At 41.8% G+C, this 24,679-nt stretch overlaps 1 protein-coding gene across 1 annotated transcript in view; it reads right to left on the bottom strand.

Annotated features, from left to right (window-relative positions):
* The window catches only part of CIT (citron rho-interacting serine/threonine kinase), a 171,655-nt gene that overhangs the window by 117,001 nt on the left and 29,975 nt on the right, over positions 1–24,679 (bottom strand). The window contains exons 6-9 of the mRNA XM_082641760.1: positions 21,268–21,410; positions 20,276–20,369; positions 14,024–14,227; positions 12,420–12,573 (exon numbers count right to left, since the gene is read on the bottom strand). Of these exons, the coding sequence (XP_082497886.1) occupies positions 12,420–12,573; positions 14,024–14,227; positions 20,276–20,369; positions 21,268–21,410 (595 nt within the window). The remainder of the gene's footprint in view (positions 1–12,419; positions 12,574–14,023; positions 14,228–20,275; positions 20,370–21,267; positions 21,411–24,679) is intronic.

The raw sequence follows: 24,679 nt of genomic DNA, 5'->3' as shown, positions 1-24,679 counted from the left end.
ATATTCTATAAGACAACGACCTGGCTTCTTTGTCAAGTTAATGGCGTGGGGAAAAAAATTATATATATATATATATACAGAATTTTTTAATTTAAAAAAATGTAAGCCTATCTCCACAGCTAACTATACTCCAAGTTATGAGTGCCTTTAAATCCACCTGTTGGAGGGTTGGCAAGATGTGGAGGAACTGGATTTCTCCCACATTGTCAGTGGGAATGTAAAACGACACAACCACTTAGAAAAGTTTGGCAGTTTCTTAAAAAGTGAAGCATACACCTACCATATGATCTGGCCAATCTAATCCTAGATACTTACCCAAGAGACATGAATGCACATGTCCACAGACTTGCTCATAGAAGCTATATTTCAAAGAAACAACTCAAATGTCTATCAGCAGATGAACGGATAAACAAAATGTGGTATATCCATACAATGAACTACGATACATGCTATAACATGGATGAATCTCAGAACAATGATGTTGAACGAAAGAAACCAGGCTAAATAAGCACATATTCTATGACTCAACTTATATAACATTTAGAAAATACAAACTAAACTACAGGGAGAGGGAATTCCCTGGTGGTCCAGTGGTTAGGACTCTGTGCTTTCACTCCATGCTTTTCCCAAATGAAGGACCAGGTTTGATCCCTGGTTGGGGAGCCAAGGTCCCGCAAGCCATGCAATGCAGCCAAAAAAATTTAAAAATTAAAAAAATATATAAGTACAGTGAGAGAAGGCAGATCAGTCATTACCTGAGGTGACAGTGGGGGGAGGGTGGTAGGGAAGGGTTACAAAGGGGCAAGAAGAAACTTTAGGCAGTGACGGATGTTCATTATCCTGAGTGTGGTGATTTTTTCACAGGTATATACATATGTCAAAATTTAAACTGTGCACCTGAAATACATGTGCTTATTGTCGACCTATTATTTCTCAATAAAGCTGCTTCCAACCATTGGGACGGGAGAATATTTTGTCCCCAATCGTTTCCTGGTCTAAGGAGCTTCCACTCAGGCTCCTTCACCCCATGAATGAACACATCTAGTCTCAGCCCTTGACTCACTCCTCACCTAGGGAAGGAGGAACTCATCTGACTCAGCAGAGCTGGGCATTTATCAGGCTGTTGTACTGGAGACAGGGTTACCGTGCCTCAAAAGCAAGAAGCGGGCTCAACGCTTCCTAGGTTACTGCCTACACCCAGGCCTGGCGGGCACTCGGCCATCGGACGGCTCTTGTCCTCCTTACCCACCAGGCCCACTGGGGCGAGGCCTCCCTGTCCATGACAGAAGGCCCACCATGCACCTCTGGTAGGGCGTAAATTTACCAGAGACCCGCATCAAAGGCTTTTGAGCGTCCCCCTTGCCAAGAGTAAAGTGGCTATTTTGGTCCCTGTGTGGCTATCAGTTCTTTGTGTGTGTCCATTGTTAGTCAGAATTTTGAAGGCTAGGAATGGTGGGTCTTGGTCCCCGAACTGCTGATGCTGTGGTTGAATGTTATCCTTTTCTTTCCATCCCCAGGGACCAACAGAGTCGGGCACTCTTTTCTAAAGTGAAGACACTGAAATTTGTTCCCAAACCCTCAGTGGTCACGAGCCACCTGGACCTCCCACGGTTCGTCGTCCAGCTCTGATCTCTCCTGACTCCTGCCAGCCTCCCTCTTTAGTTCTGTCCGAACTCTGCCCTCGGAAAACGAGCGTAAATGCAATCACCGCACTTCACAGAATTGACTGGAAAGCTGGCTGCTGAATAGAGTCCCAGATGTTTAATATAATGTTGAATCTTTAGCCAAATCATTTCCATGTTTCCTGGAAAACCTTCCGAGCAAGTGAGAATTGAAGGATTGAGGACTGCAATTTACGGGCTCTCTAACAAACCTATTCCTCATTTCCCATCTTCTCCCAGGAAAGGCATGAACTTGCCTCATTTAGAAATGATTTTCTGAAATGGGATTTAGCACTGCAGCACTGGCTTACACTAAGAGGCACCATAAGAAGCGGTCATAGGGAAATCCCCAGGGCACGTATTAGAGGGGTGTGCTCCACCACGTCACAAGGGGTCTCATTTTGGGGAACCCCATGTTGAAATTCCTCAGGGTTCAGTACCAGAAAATTGAGTCTTTTCTGAGCACACCATTCTGGATTTTTTTCTCATGGGACTGAAGCTCTTACAACTGTTCATATTCTCCTTTTTGCTTTGGCCACTAGGAGGATGAGGATCCCAAATCCGTCCCTGTCTACCAATGTAACAGGAATTTGTTTGTTTTTACCGTTAACCCTGACTCTATTTCCTTACCCTGATACTCCCTTCACCCAGATTTCGCCATTTATTTATTTTTCTCATTTTAGTATTGCAATTATCTCTAAAGTAAGCCATCTCAATTTATCTTGGAATAAAGTGGAATATTACATATTTTTAACCTCTCTGGAGGTAGCTTCTAAATTCAGACTAGAGGGGGAGATCCTAGAATCCTAATCCATATGCATTTAGCTTTTTTTTTTTTGGCCCCAATGTGTGGCTTGCAGGATCTTAGTTCCATGACCAGGGATTGAACCCGGAGCCCCGGAAATGAAGAGTGCCAAGTCCTAACCACTGGACCACCAGGAAATTCCCTGCTTTTAGCTCTTTTTAGCCTATTTTCTCTTATCAATAACTTACTCTATAAAATATTTTTTTTTAAAAAGCAGAACAATCCCCAAGAAACATACAAATATTTCCCTGTATATCTCTTAGCCTGTAAGAACTACTGACCACATCCCCATTATTCCTTTTTTATGTTTTAGCAGGTGGTGCCCACATGCTCCTGGTCCAGTAAATTGAGTTTCTGCCATCACTATACCATCCCCTTGCCCTTCTGCCCTCCTCTCCCTCATGCTGATCCCCCAAACACCCCCAGTTCCCCTTCCTCATTTCCTCCAGCCCCTGAAGTGACTGGGTGGGTGTCGCACAGGGAGATACATTTAAAGGCCAACCCAGGCTAACAGAGAAGTACATCTGCTGTCCTCCTCCAACTAGCTTGGAAATCAAAACATGGCCAGAAACCTGCTCAACTGCTAGGAATCCCAAAACCAGCAGACCTTTAAAAGGCTCAAAACCAACACACATACACACACAATATACAAGTCACTGAGATAATGCTATTCTAAAAGCAGAACACCAAAAGAAATAAATGAAATATGCTTGTCAAAACCATAAGGGGTTTTCATTTGAGAAGAGAGAACCACTCATCAGAACTCAACGTCAGGATGGCCAATTCAAAGCATAAACATGTTGGGATTGTACAAAGACTTCTCCTTCATTTATTTCAATGATGCAGGAAAACAGCCTGACAATAAAAACTCCAGAATTCTTAGGAGGCAGTATAACAATGCTGTTGAGTACAGATTATACTGGTGTTTATATTAGCATACAGAATGTCTTGGAAAGTTACACAAGAAATTGACAATAATGGTTCACTTTAGGGAGAGGCACTGGGCGTGCGGTGGGAAGGAGACAATTTTTCACTATTTAACCTTCTGTGTTGCTTGAATTTTTTTTTTATCATGGACTGTACTGCTTTTTCAAATAAATTTTAAAAAAGCAAAGTGAACTTGGGAATTCCCTAGCGGTCCAGTGGTTAGGACGTTCTCACTGCCAAGAGCCTGGGTTCAATCCCTGGTCAGGGAACTAAGATCCCACTAGCTGCACGGCACAGCCCAAAAAAAAGCAAAGTGAATTTGGAGTCAGGGAGACCTGAGTTAGACTCCTACCACTGCCAACTACTGGTTCAACTACTGGCCCTTTGCCAGTGGCTTCATCTCTTTAGGCCTCAGTATCCTCATCTGTACTGTGGGCCCGAATACAGTGTCTGCCTCATAGAGGTTTTAGGAGGAGTAAATAGGACAATAATATGCATAGTGTGCTTTGCAGGGCCCCTAGGCACATAGTAGGTACTCAGTAAAGGGCACGGCAATATAATACACACCTAAAAAGTGATAATGAAGGAAATGTAATCCATCATTAATTGAAAGTAAATATGGTTATACCGATTATCTTGTAATAACCTATGATAGAATATAATCTGCAAAAATACTGAATCACTATGCTGTACACCTGAAACCAACACAACATTGCAAACCAAAATATACTTCAATTAAAAAGAAAAAAAGTAGATATGGGACAAGAGTAATGGTGGGGGCAGGGGGTAGAAGGCATACAAATGCCTTTTATACAACCACCTATTTGCTGTCAGCAGGAAGAGATTAAGTTAAACCACCATCTCGAAAGATATGAAGGACGTACAGTCCATCTGAAAGAAAAGCTTTAAATTTGTCAAAAGCAGAGCCTAAAATCCAGCATTTCCAAGCAGTTCCATCCACCCGGGGAAGTCCTTAGCCAAAAAGCGGTCTCCCCTTACCCTGAGCCCCGTGGAAAAAATAAGGAGAACCCAGCCAAGATGAGCAAGAAACTCTTAGGCTGACAGATCTCGTTTTCTCCTTTTGCGGGGCTTCACAAATGCTACACACAGGAATTTTATTCCTAGAGATCTTACTGAAGTGCAGCTTCTGACTCAGCAGGTCTGGGGTGGAGGGGAGCCTGAGTCTCTGCATCTCTAACAAGCTCCCAGGTGATATCGGTGATGCTGATGCCACTGGTCCATGGACCACACTCAGTGAAGCAGGGTCCCCCTGACCCCAGATTACAGTTCCACTGCTGGTTAGCAATGGCAGTCTTGAGTGATTCTGATTACTGTGATATTCTCTCTCCTGGTAACTATCTGACCAATTCTTCTAAAACAATGGTTCTCAACTAGGAGCAGCTGTACCCCCCAAGGGACACTGGGCAAATGTCTGGAGACATTTTGGGTTGTCACAGGGAGCAGAGTGCTACTGGCATCTGTGGGTGCTGCTAAACATCCTGCAATTCACAGAACAGTCCCTGAACAAATAATTACCTGGTCTTCAATGTCAACAGTATCGAGGCTGAGAAACTACATAACCTAGAATAAACAGAAAACATGAATCAAGTCCTCTCAATTCACCTTGAGACTATAAATCACAATTTTAGAAGTGAGGACTTCCCTGTGGCACAGTGGTTAAGTGTCCTCCAGCCAATGCAGGGGACACGAGTTCGAGCCCTAGTCCGGGAAGATCCCACATGCCACAGAGCAACAAAGCCCCTGCACCACATCTACTGAGCCTGTGCTCTAGAGCCCATGCACCACAACTACTGAGCCCGTGTGCCACAACTACTGAAGCCCACGCACCTAGAGCCCGTGCTTCACAAGAGAAGCCACCGCAATGAGAAGCACGTGCACCACAACAAAGAGTAGTCCCCACTCGCAGCAACTAGAGAAAGCCCGCGCGCAGCAACGAAGACCCAATGCAGCCAAAAATAAATAAATAAAATATAAATAAATAAATAAATAAAACAGCTTTATAAAAAAAAAATTTTTAGAAGAGAGTCATCGATTCAACATGGTCCTTTCCCAGGCTAGCTCTGAGGCATGGGGAGGGTAATAGATTAGAAGAAAGAAGGGGATGCTGTATATGGGGAAGGGGTCACTGGGTCACAGGCTACATTTTGTTTAAGATCAAGCATATGTGGTTCAGTAAGCCAGTGGGTGACCTACTAAGCATTCAACTTTCTACTTTTTTGGTTTTTTGGTCACACCACACAGCTTGCAGGATCTTAGTTCCCCAACCAGTGATTGAACCTGGGTCCACGGCACTGAAAGTGCAGAGTCCTAACCACTGGACCACCAGGGAATTCCCAAACTTCCTACCACTATGTGGTATGGAAATTTAAACGGGACTACAGGGGCTTCCCAGGGGGCGCAGTGGTTGAGAGTCCGCCTGCCGATGCAGGGGACATGGGTTTGTGCCCCGGTCCAGGAAGATCCCACATGCCGCAGAGCGGCTGGGCCCGTAAGCCATGGCCGCTGAGCCTGCGTGTCCGGAGCCTGTGCTCCGTAACGGGAGAGGCCACAACAGTGAGAGGCCTGCGTACCACCAAAAAAAAAAAAAAAAAAAAAAAAAACAGGACTATGCTCTATTTAAGCAAGGGACCTATAACTTAGACTGTAAGTTCCCTGAAAGCAGAGGTGTATCCAAGTTCATTCATCAATAGAGCTACAGCACCTAACATAACACGTAGCACTTAGCACTTAGCACTTAGCATGTAGCACTCAGATATCATGATGAATCTTGTAGATGCAAAATTGCTACAAATTCCAAATGTGCTTGAACAGACGCAGAGACTAAAGAGCGGTTTATTATTTGTCATCAACACAAACATCATTAATAACAATTATTTACGCTAAGGCATGTACGGTATTGCTCTAAGAGCATGGGCTCTAGAACCACCCAGACCTCAACCCAAATCTAGACCCTCTCTCTCACTTGCTATATGACCTGGGACAAGTTACCACAGTGTACATATCTGTAGAATGGGTACAATAATCCTTACCTCTGAATTGTTTTGAAGTAATGTAGCATAATATACTTAAATACCTGGTAGTTGTCACAGAACAGTTGCTACTTAACCAGTGTTTCCTATCAGACTGAAGGACTGAAATAAAACACCCAGTGAGTCTCACGGTGCTGATTTCTACACGCAACAATAAGTGAGAATTTCACCCGAGGCTAGGAAGCCATAGAATCCCTTTCCTTTAAACCAAAGGCCATCATCCCTCAGGTTTATAGAGCAATCACAGGGTTGTGCATCTCCGGTTTCACTACAGCCATTCGGGGGCCAGGTAGTGAATAATGATCAACGACAAAGGAACCTCTTCAGCAGGGGAAAATCTCAGGGCAGATCAGCACATGACCACCACTGAGTCACCACCGGATGGAAATGAAACATACTCTCTGTAACAAATGCTAAGGACCTGGAAACTCAAGAGTAATTTTGCAAGAACTGTGCCTTTCTGAGAAGAGTGAAAGGAAGATGATTCAAGAGAAGAAGGCCGAGTCATAAGCAACAGACAAAACAAGTTCTCTAGAGCATTAGCCACAGATGCTCTAGGAAACAATCTACAATCAACACTCTCATTAAGCGTTTCTCACTGTCAAGACGTGGCTGGTTTGGATGAAAGGTGCAAGCATGCTGGTTCCGTTGACATCACTATGCCTTTGGGGAAAGACATTTAAAAAGATGTGAGTAGAAGGGCACACCTGACAGTAAAACTCTCCCATTGACACAAGCAGGTGCATGATGCCAGGAAAGGTAGGCATAACCCCAAAGGCACGAAAGAGGGGGTCTGATTGGCTTCAAGTTTCCAGAAGCCCAGAAAATCAGGCGGGGGGGTACAATCAGACTCCTGCCCAATACCTGAAACATCACTGGAATTGCACAGCTCAGGGCAGCTAGTATATTTAAGAGGCCCCCTACTAAAACTTGGAAAGCAGCCTTGAAATAATAGTAATAAGTAGCTAAAAACTCAACTTTACATCTGATCACATGAGGCTGGGAATGAAACATCAGGGTAATAGGTGCACGGTAACCCATGAGAGTGACAGTAACTCATCAGAGAGCTCCTGACTTGCTGGGAGAATAACCATTCCTGAACTAGGTCAGATTCCTGATTCACGTGGTGTTGCCCACAGCAACTCCAAGGGGCCGGACCCAAGAAGGTGCAGATGCTCCATCTGACCTCAGGGGTCAAAGCCAAGGCATGTCCTAGTTTCTCCCAGTAGCCACTCCCAATTCTGTCACTCATGAACCTGCCCAGACCCTTCTTAAATCGCATTTATATATCCTGCCAGGACCACCTCTTGAGATAATGAGTTTTAGAAGATTATTACCTGCTGTGTTAAGCACTACTTCCTTTCATTGGTTACAACAAGAAAAAGAAGAATTAGGGGTGAAATAGCAGAAAGGCTAATGTTGCTTTCATCAAGGGACAATCTCGTGTGTGGAAAGTGGAAATATTCAACAGCCTGGAACCACAAGGCATTGGAGCAGCAACTAGGAACTCGGGAAACCTAATGACTTCAAGTGCTTTGGTTGATGAGAGTCACTCAATGTGTGTCTATGAGAAACAGGACTAAACAAAGGCATAATTTCTGTTAGAGTTACCTAGTAGAAAATAGCTCAAATGGCATGGAGTCCAGCAACGTTTTCAATCACAAACCCTGAGTTGATTGCAAATACACAAGGATCAGAGGTTGGTGAAAAGCAGTAAAATCTGCTAGGAGACACTGAAAATTAATACCATAGCACTCTGTGCAGTCAGGGATGCCATGGAACCTCCAGGAAAAGGCCCTACCAATCCTCAGTGGGCATGGAGATCCCACCCACTGGCTGAGCTACACTAAGCACCTCAGCCATGGTAAGTCATATCAACTGCAAACATTCTAATTGCAATATGGTACCCTGGGTTGATTCCTGGAACAGAAAAGGGACATGTGTGGGGAAACTGGAATAAAGTCGAAGTTTAATTAATAGTTATGTACTAATGCTAATCCTATTTTGACAAATGCGATATTGTTATGTAGGATGCTAACATTAAGAGAAACTGGAGAAGGGTATGTGGGAACTCTCTGCACTATCTTTGCAACTTTTCTATAAATCTGATATTATTCCAAAGTAAAATGTTTATTTAAATTGCAAGAAATTGGGAGTTCCCTAATGGTCCAGTGGTTAGGACTCAGCGCTTTCACTACCGGGGGCCTGGGTTCAACCCCTGGTCAGGGAACTAAGATCCTGCAAGCTGTACAATGCGGCCAAGAAATAAAAATTAAAATAATCAATTAATTAATCTTAAAAAGAAAATAAATTACAAGAAATTTTCTTTAAGGCAAACATATTTCATGACTCTTCTGAACCACTATATTGGGACTTATATTTTAAAAACCGTCAAGAGGGACTTCCCTGGTGGCGCAGTGGTTAAGAAGCCGCCTGCCAATGCAGGGGACATGGGTACGAGCCCTGGTCCGGGAAGATCCCACATGCTGCGGAGCAACTAAGCCAGTGTGCCACAACTACTGAGCCTGCACTCTAGAGCCCATGAGCCACAACTACTGAGCCCACATGCCACAACTACCGAAGCCCACACGCCTACAGCCTGTGCTCCACAACGAGAGAAGACACCACAATGAGAAGCCTGCGCACCACAACAAAGAGTAGCCCCCACTCGCCGCAACTAGAGAAAGCCCGCGTGCAGCAACGAAGACCCAACACAGCCAAAAGTAAATAAATAAAATAAATAAATGTATTTTAAAAAAAAACAAGAGTTTCTGTTAGAGTTTTAGAATCAGGATTCAAGGCAAAAGACATGAAAAGACATTTTTCTAAAGAAGACATACAAATGACCAACAGGTATATGAAAAGGTGGTCAACATCACTAATCATCAGGGAAATGCAAATCAGAACCACAATGAGATACCACCTCATACCTGTTAGGATAGCTGTCATCAAAAAGATAAGAGATAGGGGCTTCCCTGGTGGCGCAGTGGTTGAGAGTCTGCCTGCCGATGCAGGGGACACGGGTTTGTGCCCCGGTCCAGGAAGATCCCACATGCCGCGGAGCGGCTGGGCCCGTGAGCCATGGCCGCTGAGCCTGCGCGTCCGGAGCCTGTGCTCCGCAACGGGAGAGGCCACAGCAGTGAGAGGCCCGCGTACCGCAAAAAAAAAAAAAAAGAAGAAAAAAAGATAATAGATAATCACTATTGGCGAGGATGTAGAGAAAAGGGACTCCTTGTGCACTGCTGGTAGGAATATAAATTGGTGCAGCCACTATGGAAACAGTATAGAGGTTGCTCAGAAAACTAAAAATAGAACTAGCATGTGATCCAGGAATCCCTCTTCTGGGTATACACCCAAAGAAAATGAAATCAGTACCTCAAAGAGCTATCTGTGCTCTCACGTTCATGACAGCATTATTCACAGTAGCCAAGATATGGAAACAACCTAAGTGTCCATCAGTGGACGAATGGATATTTACATATGTGTGGTGGAATATTACTCAGCCTTAAAAAAAGAAGGAAATCCTGCCATTTGCAACAATATGGATGAACCTGGAGGTCATGGTGCAAAGGGCAATATGACAGGCACAGAAAGAAAAAAACTACATGATCTCACTCATACGTGGAATCTAAAAAAGTCGAATACATAGCAGCACAGAGTAGAAAGATGGTTACTAGGGGTGGGGAGGTGGGGGAAATGGGGAGATTCTGGTCAAAGGGTCCAAAGTTGGAGTGATGTAGGATGAACAAGTCCTAGAGATCTAATATACAGTGTGATAACTACACTTAATAATACTGTAATGAATACTGAAAATTTGTTAAGAGATCAGATTTCAGGTGCTCTCATAAAAGAAAGAAAGAAAGAAAAAAAGAAAGGGAGGGAGGGAAAGAGAGAGAGAGAGAAGGAGGGAGGGAAAGACAGAGAGAGAGAAGGAGGGAGGGAGGGAGGGAGGGAGGGAAGGAGGAAACTATGTTAATTAGCTTCACTGTAGTAATCATTCCACCATGTATATGTATGTGTATCAAATCACTATGCTGTGCACCTTAAATATATACAATTTTTATTAAAAAAAATAAATTTAAAAAAAGAATCAGAATTCAGCTGGGTGAGAATTCCCTCATATGCACTGGGTGTGGGAGGGGGAGAAACATGTGTTAAAGATAAGGAAAAACTAAGTGGCTATTTATCAGGATACGGAAACATTAAGTAGGACCACAGGAGACGTGGTGAGTCAAGTGTGGAGGCAACAAGTGTGAAGATGACCAAGACTGCAGTGACCCATCCCAGAGTCATCTCATCCCAGTGATAACCATGACCTTCCACAAGACGGGCCTCATGATGGACAGCAGAGGCCATGCTCTACGCCAACACATATCCTCCCTGGGCACTATGTATTATAATTTACAGAACAGTACTTACCCTCGTAAGCCCAACAAGCCTAAAACCAATAAACAGCCTGAGAGGAAAAGACTAGAACGAAATCTGAGAATTCTGACATGATACCAAAACATCATCAAGGTTTACCAAAATACAGAATAAAGTTACCTGTGTGATTAATCACCGTTCACTGACTTACTAGAGTGAAGATACATTATTAGACACCATCGGCAAGGGCAGGCATAAAAAAATGAACTTTCTTATTCAAGAAGATTACAGAGATAAGGTAAGGCCAGAAAAGATTAACTATCTGAGCAGCATCAAAAAGAAACTGTTTCAAATCTTTCCAAAAGAAAAAAAGGAAGAGCACACTGAAAACATATTGTTGCGGGAACTTCGGAATTCCCTGACAGTCCTGTGGTCCTGTAAGACTTGGTGCTTTCACTGCTGAGGGTTCAGGTTCAATCCCTGGTCAGGATATAACAAATATCCCACAAGCCACTCGGCGCAGCCAGAAAAAACAAAAAACATATTGCTGATTAAAAGCTCTAAACCTTGGAGATCTGGGGGTTGGTGCCTAAAGATTTGAAAAATACAGTGATGTTGCTCCCGGAAGAAAAAAAAAATGCCAAGAGCGATTTATGGAAATACCGCCTACTTAATTAAATATTTTGGCAGGGGGTCAGAGAAACCATCAAAATGGCTTTCAACTGGACAATACTGGCTGTTAACCCAACTCATACATTCCAGCTGAAGGTACAAGAGGTTATAATTACAATACGGCTCCAACTAGAAGCCTGGTTTTGACACCTAGAAATGGATTCCATTTCCCTATCAGGAGGGATATCACTAAAAATCAAACACTCAACCAGGCCAACTGCTTTCCTACAGACCTTAATCTACACTAATCACTGGGTCAGGTCATTAGATCACATTCAATCAACAACACATCCAAGAAAAAAAAGGTTGAAAAAAAAATCACCAATTTGTAAAACACCAAGCATTTTGGATTTGTTGATAATAAATCAGGTCTTTGTTTTTAATGAATTTAGTCTGCACTAATTGATAACAAAGCGATGTATGAATGAATCCACTGTGCATGTGCATTATAGGTTTTACATGCTTGTGAGCAAAGACAAATACTTTAGAGGGAAAAAAATGAACACAGCAAGGTATTCATGGCTTTAGGGCAGGCTTGGCCAGTTAGCAGAGCAACCCTGGCACTTTGCCTAATCTGAGTCTTTTTCCTAATCTTGTGAATGAAATAGTTAGGTCCACTCTTCTTCTGGGAAGAAATTCTGTCAAACCAAGTGACAACCTTCAATCTCTATCAATCTGTACCTCTAATGTACTGAGGGGTAATATTCCAAAGGCCACATAAACACAGAGTTTGATAAGTGACCCAGTTCTGTGCCAACAATGTTAAAGAAGACTTATTACTAAAGACAGCTACATCACTACCCTTTTCTACTCCTATAGATAATTAAAACCCTTACTTATATAATTTATACCAGCTTCTGTGGGCCAGAGTAATTTCAGACCATTCTTAAGCATTTCTTAATCCCAACACTGAAATTGAAGGAACACGACTCTACTTACAGTTTCGAATGTTACTCCAGTCGATTTTAGAGAAGAAAGGATGACAGCAAAGGCCTTCAAACTTCAGTCTCTCTTTCTGGCCACACAACAAACTTTGGATCAGATCAAGTAATTCACTGCTAACTTTGGGATCATCTGGAAACTTCAAAAACCGCTATTTCAAAAAATAATAATTATTATTATTCCCTTAGCAAATTCAGCTTCTCATGTCTCCAAGTTAAAAAAGCAATTCTCGTATATGCAAGTTTCTTTCTTTCTTTCTTTAAGAAGGAAGTTTTATGCCCTCTTAACTTGGGACCAAAGGCATGTTCCCAAAATAAACAGCCTGTTCATATCAATAGGCCTAGCTCCCTTGCAAGGGTTCAATACCCTTCATAACTTGATCCCTGTACCCTCTCCCATCTCATCTAGCTACACTCCCCACCTCGCTGTTTGCCATCCAACAATAATGAGCTATTTAAAGCTGTCTGAACAAATCACTCTGTCCTCTCTGCCCAGAAGGCCCTCCCCAACCTCAGCCCCTCTTCCCTGCCTACCTCCCGGCCTCCCTCTCCCACCCTATCACTCACTCCCTCCTGCGTGCTCCCCGTGTTCTGCTTTTGCACACACACGGTGTATTTTGATTCCTGTGTGATGATGGAGAAAGAAGGCTGAGAGGGCCTTTCTCCTTCTTGCTCATCACTTCAAACCTGGTACCTAACACCTAACAGTGCCTAGTGCAATTCACTCGTTACTGAATGAATGGATGGAAATGAAGGAAACAAATGAGCCCCAGGCATCATCTCAGGGGAAACTTTAACTCAGGAGTAGACTCGGGAATAACAAATAATGTATGTATGTATTAAGCATACAAAAAGTGTACTGTACATAGAAAAATATGCATTAAGCATCCCAGGAAGAAATTGGATGATATATAAAAACCTGTGAAATACATTCTCTTTTTCCTTTTGGTTGAAACTAAAACATAGATATTCATCATCTCCTTAAGAAATGGGCTTACTATAGTGACAAATACAGTTATTAGAAAATAGGTTTAATTCTACTTTATGTATCTATTACTGTATTTCTAATCCATGTCTTTGACTTTTACTACCATATTTGACAGCCAGCAGTACTAAGAAGCAGTATAGCATATAAGAACATGGATTTCAAAGCCAGACTGCCTGTGCTATTTTGGGCAAGTTACTTAACCACTCTGTGCTTTGGCTTCCTCATCTGTAAAATGAAAATAATAATGTCATCTACCTCACAGGATTGTTTGAGGATTAGCCAAGTTAATGAACTATATTTCACAAATTTTAAGACTCCCATTTTATTCACATTTGACAACACTGAAATCAATGAAATATCCTAGATTAATGGGCAGCAGTTTTTCTTTTTTAATGGTACATAAAATGATGGCATAAGCTTACAATTACTGGCAGCTGAGAGTCAATATAATACAATTAATAAAGCATTTAGAATTGCTTTTGGCGTAAAGTGCTATTTAAAGTAGTTGTTGTTGTTATTATCCAGAACTGCTGGTTTACATTATAAACTTTCATCCCCACAATTTTAGATGACTTTTCTCAATATTACTTCAAAATCTAATAATGGCTCTTTACCTGGAAATTCATGATGTTATTGAAGGTTCTGGCTGAGGTTCCCTCAGTGAATGGGGACCTTCCATAAACCATCTCATAAGCGATAACTCCCACCGACCACCAATCACAGTCTAGGCCATAGGCACCTTTTCCGTCCCCATTCATGACGGTCAGCACTTCAGGGGCCATGTAATCTAGGGTCCCAACTGGGAGTTTGGCATTCACCTGGAAACCCATAAATAAAATGAACACAGCAAATTTTCAATTATCCTCAAATGGATTGCCAACAGACGCAATTCAGACATAAGCTGATTTGCCACTGATTATTATTCTCCCAGGCACTTGAACTTTCTGTCAAGTGGCACAGCATCAGGAAAAGCAAATGATTCACTAACTTTAAAAAAAAAAAAAAAAGCACATAATATAATCCAAAGGCAAAGGGCCCAGGGTTGTTGATGATATATATGTTTAGTTACACAAATGAGAGTTGGGTATATACCTGCAAAGGAAGATGTCGTTCCTGATACATCTTACTGTTATGATAGAACTTCTCTTACTTATGAAAACAGTAAAACGATAACATGTAAAGATGAATCTAAAAGATCTTCTCATTATTGAAAAACTGGCAGCTAGCTGGCAACACAATACTGCAAGCATGTGTTATATCTCAAGTTTAAATATTTGGAATCAACATTCCTATTCAGCCCACCCGCAGGGCAAGACATGATAAATACTTTCCACCAGAGGTCAAATGTTAATGAGTTCATTTTCCTCACCCCCAACTCCCGTTTCTGTGGTTCCCTCCCCACTGTTAAGAGACACAGAGCCCTCCAATCCTATGGTACCGAAGCACCTGACCTTGACAAAGAAATATCAGGACAATGTAGGAGGTCTTTTTATAAAGCTAATATATTCCACTTAATATATTCCACTTAATAATTCTCTTATTTCTGAGAATTTGTCCTTCTGACTGGTTTAGTGTTTAAACATACTTTGTTTCTTGAAATGACACAGATGAAAAGGGTATGTTTTCTGCCCCTCACCCCGACTCCTTCCTAGGCAACCTAGTAAGCTGGCAAACTTTTGGTCTTCAAAATTGTCTTGAAGTTTTATTGAATCATGAAATTTGAAATCTAAGGATCACCTCTCTAACCTTATTCCCCATCAAAACAGAGAGGGCCTGTTAGTCACATATTGGGTTGACCAGTTGTCCAATAACCCTACATCTAAAAAGGATTCTCTCACAGCAGCAGCTACATGGTGCAGAAGAACTCTCTCCCTATTAAAGGGTGTTAATTGCCCCTGAGTGAGCTGAGAGATTTTATAGGTATGGCCACATACCTTTAAGGCTGGGCTTTATATCAAGAAAGTCAACTTGCTTTGCTTTGCTTTGCTTTGAATGGAGATTGAGAGGAAAGTCAATGTTTAGAGAAGATGCTAAGAGGTCTCCTTTCTCCAGTGATGAAGACCGAAGCTCTTCCAGCCGTAAACTTTAATCTGGTCTGTTCCTCTGCCTCAAAGACCCACTGTTATAGGAAACAAACTCGTTGTCCCTACTCCCTCTCTTTTCACCCCTTCCCTCAGGCCCATCACAGGCTTTTTTCAAACCTTAAACCCAGAAAGCAGTGCGATACTGTTATTCTTGACACCAGTCAGCCATCACTTTGAGCAATAGGGCTTCCACTGCAAACACATGCCTGGGAAAGTTAGATGGTCACGCCACCCAAGAAACCCACAGGCCTGTGCTGAGGGACTAAAGTGAGAAGAAAGAAGAAAATATCTGGTCTAAGACAGGACACCCTAAGCTTGAGGAACTGAGTGTAGCTTAGGTCAAGGGGAGGCCTTGATGTTGGGAAGCCTGAGCCAAGACTTCTATCTTTTACTGTGTGTGTGTTATTGAGCTCAGCACAGAACTGAGATTAATTACAAGATTTTGGGGGGGAAAAATCCTGAATGCTGACAACTAGAAATAAATATCTTTTTTTTAAAATTGGGGTATCGTTGTTTTACAATATCTTTAAAATGTCAAAACAAGAGAGGGAAAGCTGTAACATCTTGGTTTGACTAGGTACTGGTAACGCCACTGTATTGTTGATTAAATGCTTACCCTTTATGCCTAATTGTTTTGCAGAACCATTAATACACAATCCTCAAATATTCATCATTTCTATGTATTAGATTTTATTTTATCATCACACTAGATTGTGTGGGGATATTCAGTTCTCCTGAATATCCTTAGGAGATGGCAGCTCCCAGGGCTTGGTCACTTATTCACAACCAAAGAGTTGAAAGGAAGTTGACTGGGTCATGTTTATCAGTATGACCCAGCAAAAGGTATAAACTGTCAATGCCTCATGTTCAAACTAATGGTTAGACTTTCCAAAGAGTCGGATAACTCCGCAACTGTTTTTGCCCCATAACAGGTATGTGATTATACACATTTATGTCCAACAATTTTGTAAATTTCCAAAATTAAAAAAAAAATCCCCTAGCTTGCTTTCTGTACCTCTCCTACCACAGTAATTAATATCAATTAACAAAGACTTTTAATGAAAATTAATGGCTCCTAAGTTTCCATGAGTTACTGACCTCCAAGTACATTAAATCTGTCCAACATGTAATCTGACACATCTTGATAAGGATTTTGCAAGATCTTTTCACTCTCCTCTGGTGGCAATTCACAGCCAGCTAACCTGGGTGAGATGTTAAAAGTGGGACCGTGTACTAGGAGCGCAGCCTGCCTGCAGTATAACCATCTGACAAGGCCCCAGTTTTACTGAACTTTAATTTTCCCTGTATTGACAGGGAAGAAAATATACCAGTTCAGGAGGAGACAACAATAAAATGACTAGGAGACAGAAGAGTCTGTCACATTTTCGAGAGACAGAGGGTTGAAATGAAAAGAAAGGAGGGAAGGAGGGAATGAACCCAGCAGATTCTTTTACAAAATTTAGCAGATTCTTTTACAAGCAGAAAGCAGATGGAGAAGAAGGTAAGAAAACCAGTCTTCCTCCTCCCAATCCCCTTCCTGTAAGAATGCTTATACGTAAAACTGTTTCAACCTAACTTTACTCCTCTAGCTGCCCAGGGCATAAACATACACCTGCAGAAGCAGCGGGGAAAAATAGTCTCGCTATGTTGTTCCTCTCGTGGAAAAGTAATAAAATCTTTTCACTCCTCCATAAATCTCAAAAAGGGCTATCTCCTATGGGTTTCCAACTGCTAAATGGTAGTGATTATCACTTAACATGCTATATAATGCTCTTTATTTATAATCTCCTTACAACTGTTTTCACAAGGGCCGAGTGAGACAGATTGGAACTGTTAGCTGTTTGCCATTCTCTGAGATTCTAATAAGGTGAAGTGGGTGACATCTCTGCTCAACACCCAAACTTCCAGGCAGTATGGTCCACCTGGAGGAACATAATGAAAATACTCCCAAGCAACATTCTGGCTAAAAAGCTTAAATATAAAGACAATGGAAGATGGGAAACTCAACAGATCTAAGATTCACAAATATCCAAAATACAATGACCATATGTGGCAGGTGGTAGGGAAAAGGATGAATGGATTTCAGGTAACATACAACAATTTCAGCAAGTGTGAACTATATTTTACATAGTATATTTTGAGTACTAAAAAAAACTTTTAAAACGTACTTTAGACCTATAAAACATTCTATTTAAAGGAAACACGTTTCACCCATCATCATTGATCAAGAATACAAAAAAAAAGTATAATTCTATATCCATACTTGATCTAGATTGCAAATTGTTGATCTTTTATAACAAAAGGGCCTTTGTACTTAAAGCAATGCTAAAAATTCCTTCTCATCTGCTTGTCACATTCTGGCCCTAAGAGCACAAAGTTCTGGGGAGGCTATTCTCTAAGAGAAAAGGAGCTACAACATTCTCAAGTGAGTAGGACTGAGGGCCATTATCTCCTTGACCATCGAGCGGCAAATAAACCTGAGTGCCTCCGGAGGCTCCCCGCCTGAAGGGAGTGTTGCTACCGCTCGCAGAATTGGAAAGGGCAGTTTGCAGCACTGAAAAATAGAAATTTGAAATGAAGAGGAGTCCTGTCTCTCCACCAAGGGCTCTGAAGAGAGCGATTCCAGATGCAGAGATAGGACCTTACTCTTTATTCCCATTTCTTTACCAAGCAGTGACTCTGGATCATAATGGAGTTTTCTGAGTAGGTTTTCTTATCGCAAACACACATTGCCAGCTCAAATTGATAAGCCTTCTGATGCTTCTCAGTCCATGGCAGAGGTTCCCCACCAGGGGTGATTCTGTCCCCCAGGGAACACTGGGCAATGTCTGGAGACATTTTGGTTGCCACAACTGGAGGGGAGGGTGCCACTGGCATCCAGTGGGTAGAGACCAGGGATGCAGCTAAACATCCTACAATACACAGGACAGCACCCCCCTAACAAAGAATTCGCTAGACCAAAATGTCAGAGGTGCTGACTACATATCTATGCTTCATTTTATTTCTAGATGCCTGATTTTATTAAGGTCATTAATGCAAGGTATAGGTTTTTGAATCCCAGATGATAAAACTTTGCATGATTTAACTTTTTTTCTGTACTTTATTCCACTAAATTCAATACCTAAGTTTTCATGCCTGTTTCTTTTTTTTTTTTTTTTTTTTAATTTTTGTCTGCATTGGGTCCTCGTTGCTGCGCGTGTGCTTTCTCTAGCTGTGGCGAGCGGGGGCTACTCTTGGTTGTGGTGTGCGGGTTTCTCATTGCAGTGGCTTCTCTTGTTGTGGAGCACGGGATCTAGGCACACGGGCTTCAGTAGTTGTGGCTCACGGGCTCTAGAGCACAGCTCAGTAGTTGTGGCTCGTGGGCTCTAGAGCGCAGGCTCAGTAGTTGTGGCGCACGGCCTTAGCTGTTCCGCGTCTTGCGGGATCTTCCCGGACCAGGGCTCGAACCCATGTCCCCTGCACCGGCAGGCGGATTCTTAACCACTGCGTCACCAGGGAAGCCCTCATGCCTGTTTCTAAATTGTACATAATTTTTAAAACATAAAATTCTTTGATACTCTAATCTAATTATTAATGTAATGATCAAGTGGAATAGATTATAAGCATATAATCTGAGGGGGGGCGGGTAAAAAACAACCAGTGCTAAGGTAGAAAAACCCTGACCTCAGACAAGGTAAGGAGCCTGTTTTTCCAAGAGCCTGAACCTGAAGGAAGTTACGTCAAGTGGGCCTCAGATCTGCAGAACAGGGAGGCCAAACCCTGGAATGCAAAGAGTTAACACAACCCAGATCCTTTTCCTCGCATCAACATAATAATACTCACGTTTCCTCCAAGGAACTTGAGGGAAAAAAAGAAAATTTTATATATTGCCCTTCATAAGGACTAAACTCTCAGACCCAGGAGGCATTCTGAAGAGCAGCCACCCCTCACCTCTTAATTTCTGCATTTTAACTAGAACCAGTATTTTCTAGAGGAAGAATAAAAGCCCAAGTTTCTAAGGATTTGTCCAGATCACCAAGTGATTCAGTTGGGAAGTTAGTCTTAAAATCTAAGTCAATTTTTTCTTAGACTTACCATTTTTTGCATAGTCGACCTGAAAATTTACATTTTAGTATGTACCAACTTTATTAGGTTTCTAAATTCTAATTTTCTTTTACTTTGTCATCTTTTTCCTAAAATACTCTCACTCTTGACCTCAATAGCTACCCTCTTGCCTTCCTATTAGCACATGGAATACAGCTTAATGATTATTAGCATGTGGAATACAGCTTAATTTTTACCAAAGGTCCAGGATTTAGAATCGACATTTTGAGTACTTGGTTCTTAATGCTTAACACTTGGTTCAAATTCTCTGGTGATTACTTTCAATTTCATTGCACAGGAAATAAGAGGATTTGAGATAAATAAGGTTACATTTCATCAAAATATTTAAAGTGAAAAAGAAAATGTAACAGAAGACAATCTATTAACAAGCAAGGAAAAAGAAGGGAAAAACAAAATAAGCATTTTCCCATCTTTTAATCCAAACTATAAGAATGTTCCTAAAAATGTTTTGTAGGGTATTAACAGGTATTTTACATAAAAGGGTACCAGATCAAGTAAGTCTGGAAAATCGCTCTGTGTCCCCATCCCCACCCACCCTGCAGAGAAATCATTTCACACACTGACAGATGAGGGCTCCAGAAGGTCGCTCAACTTTATCCCATGTTTTCCAAACTTATGAGGACCTCAGAACACTTTGTAGTATAAGCTCTATTAAGCTATCTTATTCTATTTTGTTACCATCTTATTTGAGTTCATTTTAGCAGCTGATCCAAAATCCACCAGCTTGATGTGTCCCATTCGGTCAATGAGGATGTTCTCGGGCTTGATGTCTCTGTAAGAAAATCGAGGCCACAAATTAGTGTTATCTTCTCCATGCCAATCATCAAGCAACTGCTCACCTAGGATCCTGCTTCAGCCAAGAATCTTAGTATCTGTGGTTTTGCCATACAGACCTCCCTACTGATGGACATACATAATAAGCATTTTGCAAAACAAATTTAAGTAAAAGAATGAGAGAGAAAGAATAGAAGGGAGGGAGGGGAGAAAGAGAGGGAGGAAGGAGAGGGAAGCAGAGAAGGAAAGGGAACAAAATAAATGCTATTAGGTGGACTATTTCTCCTCGAGACACACATTTTACCTCAGGAGAGCTAAGGCCACAAAAAGCTAGGGGATGTGCCCAAGGCCACATGGCTAGTCAATGGAAAAACTGAGACACTCTTCAGGATTTTGCGGTTCCTGGTCTAAGCATCATTCCATTCCCACAACATTCTCAGATGCTCGTAAAACACTAGCTGAGTGAAGGTGTAAAGAAACCCTTTCCAACTGAGGATGCGGGGGCACACCTTTGTCAAGTACTAACGGGTGAGGTCAGAAGGACAACTACAGGGTCTTCTGTTCCTCCAGGGTATGCTGCCTCCTTGCACAAATCAAGTTCAGTTTTCCTACCACAGCACCCAGAGAACCCATGCAAGAGTTCCCGGTCTTCTTAGGTGCATTGACAGATCCTACCAGCAAACATGAGAATGTTACAATTTTAGATCTATTTCACTGTTGAATGGGTAAGCTGAAACATCTGCCATTTTGGAAAATTTGCTTTCAGTCAGTTATGGTGAAGATGGGCTAAAAATTGGATGAAGCATTATTCTGATGCTGAAATCATTCACTCTATTTTAGGAACTCTTAGGTGATACAGACAAATCCCCAGTCAACTACCACAGAGCCTCACTTACCGATGTACATATCCCATCTGATGAACGCTGTGAACAGCCAAAATGAGTTCAGCTAGGTAAAACTGAATCATGTTTTCATCTAATTGGTCCTCATATCTGTTCAAAAGTGACAGCAAATCCCCTCCAGGCTGATATTCCATGACCTGTATAGAATGCCAAAGTTATTAATTCTTCATACACCCAAAAAAGGGGGAATGTTTTCAATTAGATCCTCGAATACTGCCTGACATGTTATAATTACAATGTCTCCACAAAGCAATGAAGATGTATGAGACATATGGTAAGTCATATAGGACGAGGTCCCTGCCCTAAGGAAATTACACCCATTACCCAAGAGAATCAATACAATGAAAGATGAATCCTAAATGCTATGTGCAATGTTTGCAAGGCAAGCTTGAAAAGTTAAGTTAAAAAGTTAAATTAAAGATACATAGCATAAATGGAAATTCCTGGAGGGCAAGAAACCGTCTTGCATCCTTTCTGCATTTCCCTCAGCACCCAGCAGAATATAGGAGATGGGCAATAAACAGGATACAATCTCTTCCTTAAACAGTCAGTGTGGAAGGCAAGCTGACCATCTCTTAAAAATTTTAAGTGTGAACATATACCCTCTGAACCAGTAATTCTGCTTCTGATGATTTATTTTACAGGAACTTACAATAGTTTGTAGATAGACAGATAAAGAGATTCACTGAAGCACTGTTTGTAACATGGGAAAAAGAAACCCTGGAAATCACCCAAATAGCCATCATTAAGAGACTGCTAAAATATGATTTATCTAAACTATGGGACAAGAGGCAGATGTTAAAAATGAATGGACTTGATCTATTCATTCTGCCATGGAAAGTCATCTATGATGATATATAGTGATGCCCTAAAGAGGATACAGTAAAACTTTTTTGTGATTAAAAAAACATATATTACATTTGTTAGTATATACATAAGGGAAAAAAACCTGGAAGAATATAAAGTACAGCCTCAGGGAAAATGTTTGATTAGCAAAAGAAAGTCTTCCACCCCAAGAAACTGAAATCCATCCTCCGTCTGATGATAACCGGGGGTCACGTTCCTGAGTCGACACGAGGCTTGGAGGCTCATCTGCCCAAGAGGCTTCAAACCTCAGCCCAGGGACTTCACCTCTCTGCCTCTCAGTTTCATCCTCTGTAAAATGGGGAGAAGACTGAGTCCCTCACAACGCTGTGCCTGGCGCCCACGAGATCCTCCACTGCCGTTCGAGTCCTTTCCTTTCCCTGAATTCACGGCACCGTCCTCTCCGCTCTGGCTGGGAGAAGATGGGACCCATTTTGACCGTCTTTGCATCCATGTCAACCCCTCCTGTCCTTTGCTCTGATTTCCCATTTTTAAAGTGTGGCTCATAGCCACACTTTAAATGTCTTTTATTTTAAGTTGTCTCAAACCCTTTCTGGAGAGAGGCAAGATTCAAATAAAAGTCTTTAAAAAAAAAACACTAAATCTCACAAACCACTGCATTCCAGAAGCCAACTCTGGGATGTGAATTCTCTTCATCCTCCTCCAAACTTCTGTTTGCTTTCAGTCCAGAATTAGAAGAAAGTTCTAGTCAAGTAAGATATGGAGCATCTGCACACGTCCCCAGAGACCCCAGGCTGGTCCAGTAAAGACTCTGCCCAGCACCAGGTCAACCCCACACCGGGGACCCTGGGAGGGGCCAATGACTTGCATGCCCTCCCCAAGGGCCCCTCGTCACCTGGCATCTTGCACGTAGCAGATACCAAGCAGATACTGGACAATTTGATCTAAGGTTCCATTTGCCCTGCAACTGCTGGAAAAAAAAATGATTACGAACTAACAAGAACAGCAGCACTGAGAAGGGGTGGCAGCTGAAATGCAGACTTTATTTTCCCCAAAGTCTTGGCAGACGTAAGCTGCTCGTCCCGGTCCTCAAAGAGCCAGCAGAAGGCACCTGGCTGCCTATAGCTCACCCACGTGTCCCAGCCTGGTTCCCCACAGGCCCTGGGTACACAGGTGAATGCTAATTTTTTACGTCTGTTTTAAATATATATTGTCATTAAAGAGGTCTTAAATATCCACACACACAAAGAAAATTCGCACATAATAACGGAAGTACTCATGCTTTTAGAACCAAAATGTCTTAAAATATAATAAGAACAATGCATATTTATGATGACACGTTGCAGCTATAAATTTTCTAATCGGGCTCTATTAAAGATGTGAAAAAAATAGAACGGCTTGCGAGTTTAAGGCTGAGAAAGTCAAGCGTGTAGCAACTGCTGGTCACTTTTAAGAGCTCACGAACGGACCACTATTTAGCACTTAGTGGTGACTCCTGAAGATTCTATCTGTAATGACTAGTGAAAAATAGTTCAGAAAATCAAAGCCATCTCTTCGAAAGGCAAAAAGATACATATTCTCTGCTCCTATTCAGAAGATCCAAATTCCTAAGCTGAAAATCCCCGCCCAAACTAGTTTAGTCTTTTCTACTGGTCAAACAAGTTTCCATTTCTTCAAAAGTGCTCATTAATAAGCAACAAAAATGACAACAGCTGCTAGGCAGCATGCTCTACAACATGAGGTCAAGAAAGATGTACTAAATGACAAACCTTCTTATCAAAGAACCTAATCAGACTTGACCCACCAACAAGATTCTAGATTACCATACTGCAAATTCCAACCGTACACCATTAGGAGAATTTAGTTTGGGCAATTACTGGGTAAATTTGGGTACCCCAAGATGTTACCCCATCCCCAAACTATATCACCGGGATACAGTCACTCATCCTGGGATGAATGGAGCCCAAGGGAAGATAGCTTGTGTGTGGTCAAGCCAAGCTTCATCGATCTTGCTGTTGAGGCTAAAGAAATAATAAAGAACCAGGACTTGGACACTTTCAGAAAACACTTTTGCACTTTCGAAAATGGTACCAAATCAAGAGGCTCCAGAAAAGGGAATCCTTCTACACTACTGGTGGGAATGTAAGTTGGTGCAGCCACTATGGAAAACAGTAGGAAGGCTCCTCAGAAAACTGAAAATAGAGCTGCCATATGATCCAGCAATCCCACTCCTGGGCATATATCTGGACAAAACTCTAATTCAAAAAGATACATGTACCCCTATGTTCATAGCAACACTATTCACAATAGCCAAGATATGGAAACAAGCTAAATGTCTGTCGACAGATAAATGGACAAAGAAGATGTGGTATATAAATACAATGGAATCCTACTCAGCCATAAAAAAGAATGAAATAATGCCATTTGCAGCAACATGGATGAAACTAGAGATTATCATACCGAGTGAAGTAAGTCAGAAAGAGAAAGACAAATAACACATGATAGCACTTATAAGTGGAATCTAAAATGTGACACAAATAAACCTTATCTATGCAACAGAAACAGAATCACAAACATAGAG

The sequence above is a fragment of the Mesoplodon mirus genome, assembly GCF_964341445.2.
Source record: "Mesoplodon mirus genome assembly, chromosome: 13".
Taxonomy (NCBI): Eukaryota; Metazoa; Chordata; class Mammalia; order Artiodactyla; family Ziphiidae; genus Mesoplodon; species Mesoplodon mirus.
The sequence above is the reverse complement of the archived record's forward strand: the minus strand, read 5'-3'. Positions and strand labels throughout refer to the sequence as shown.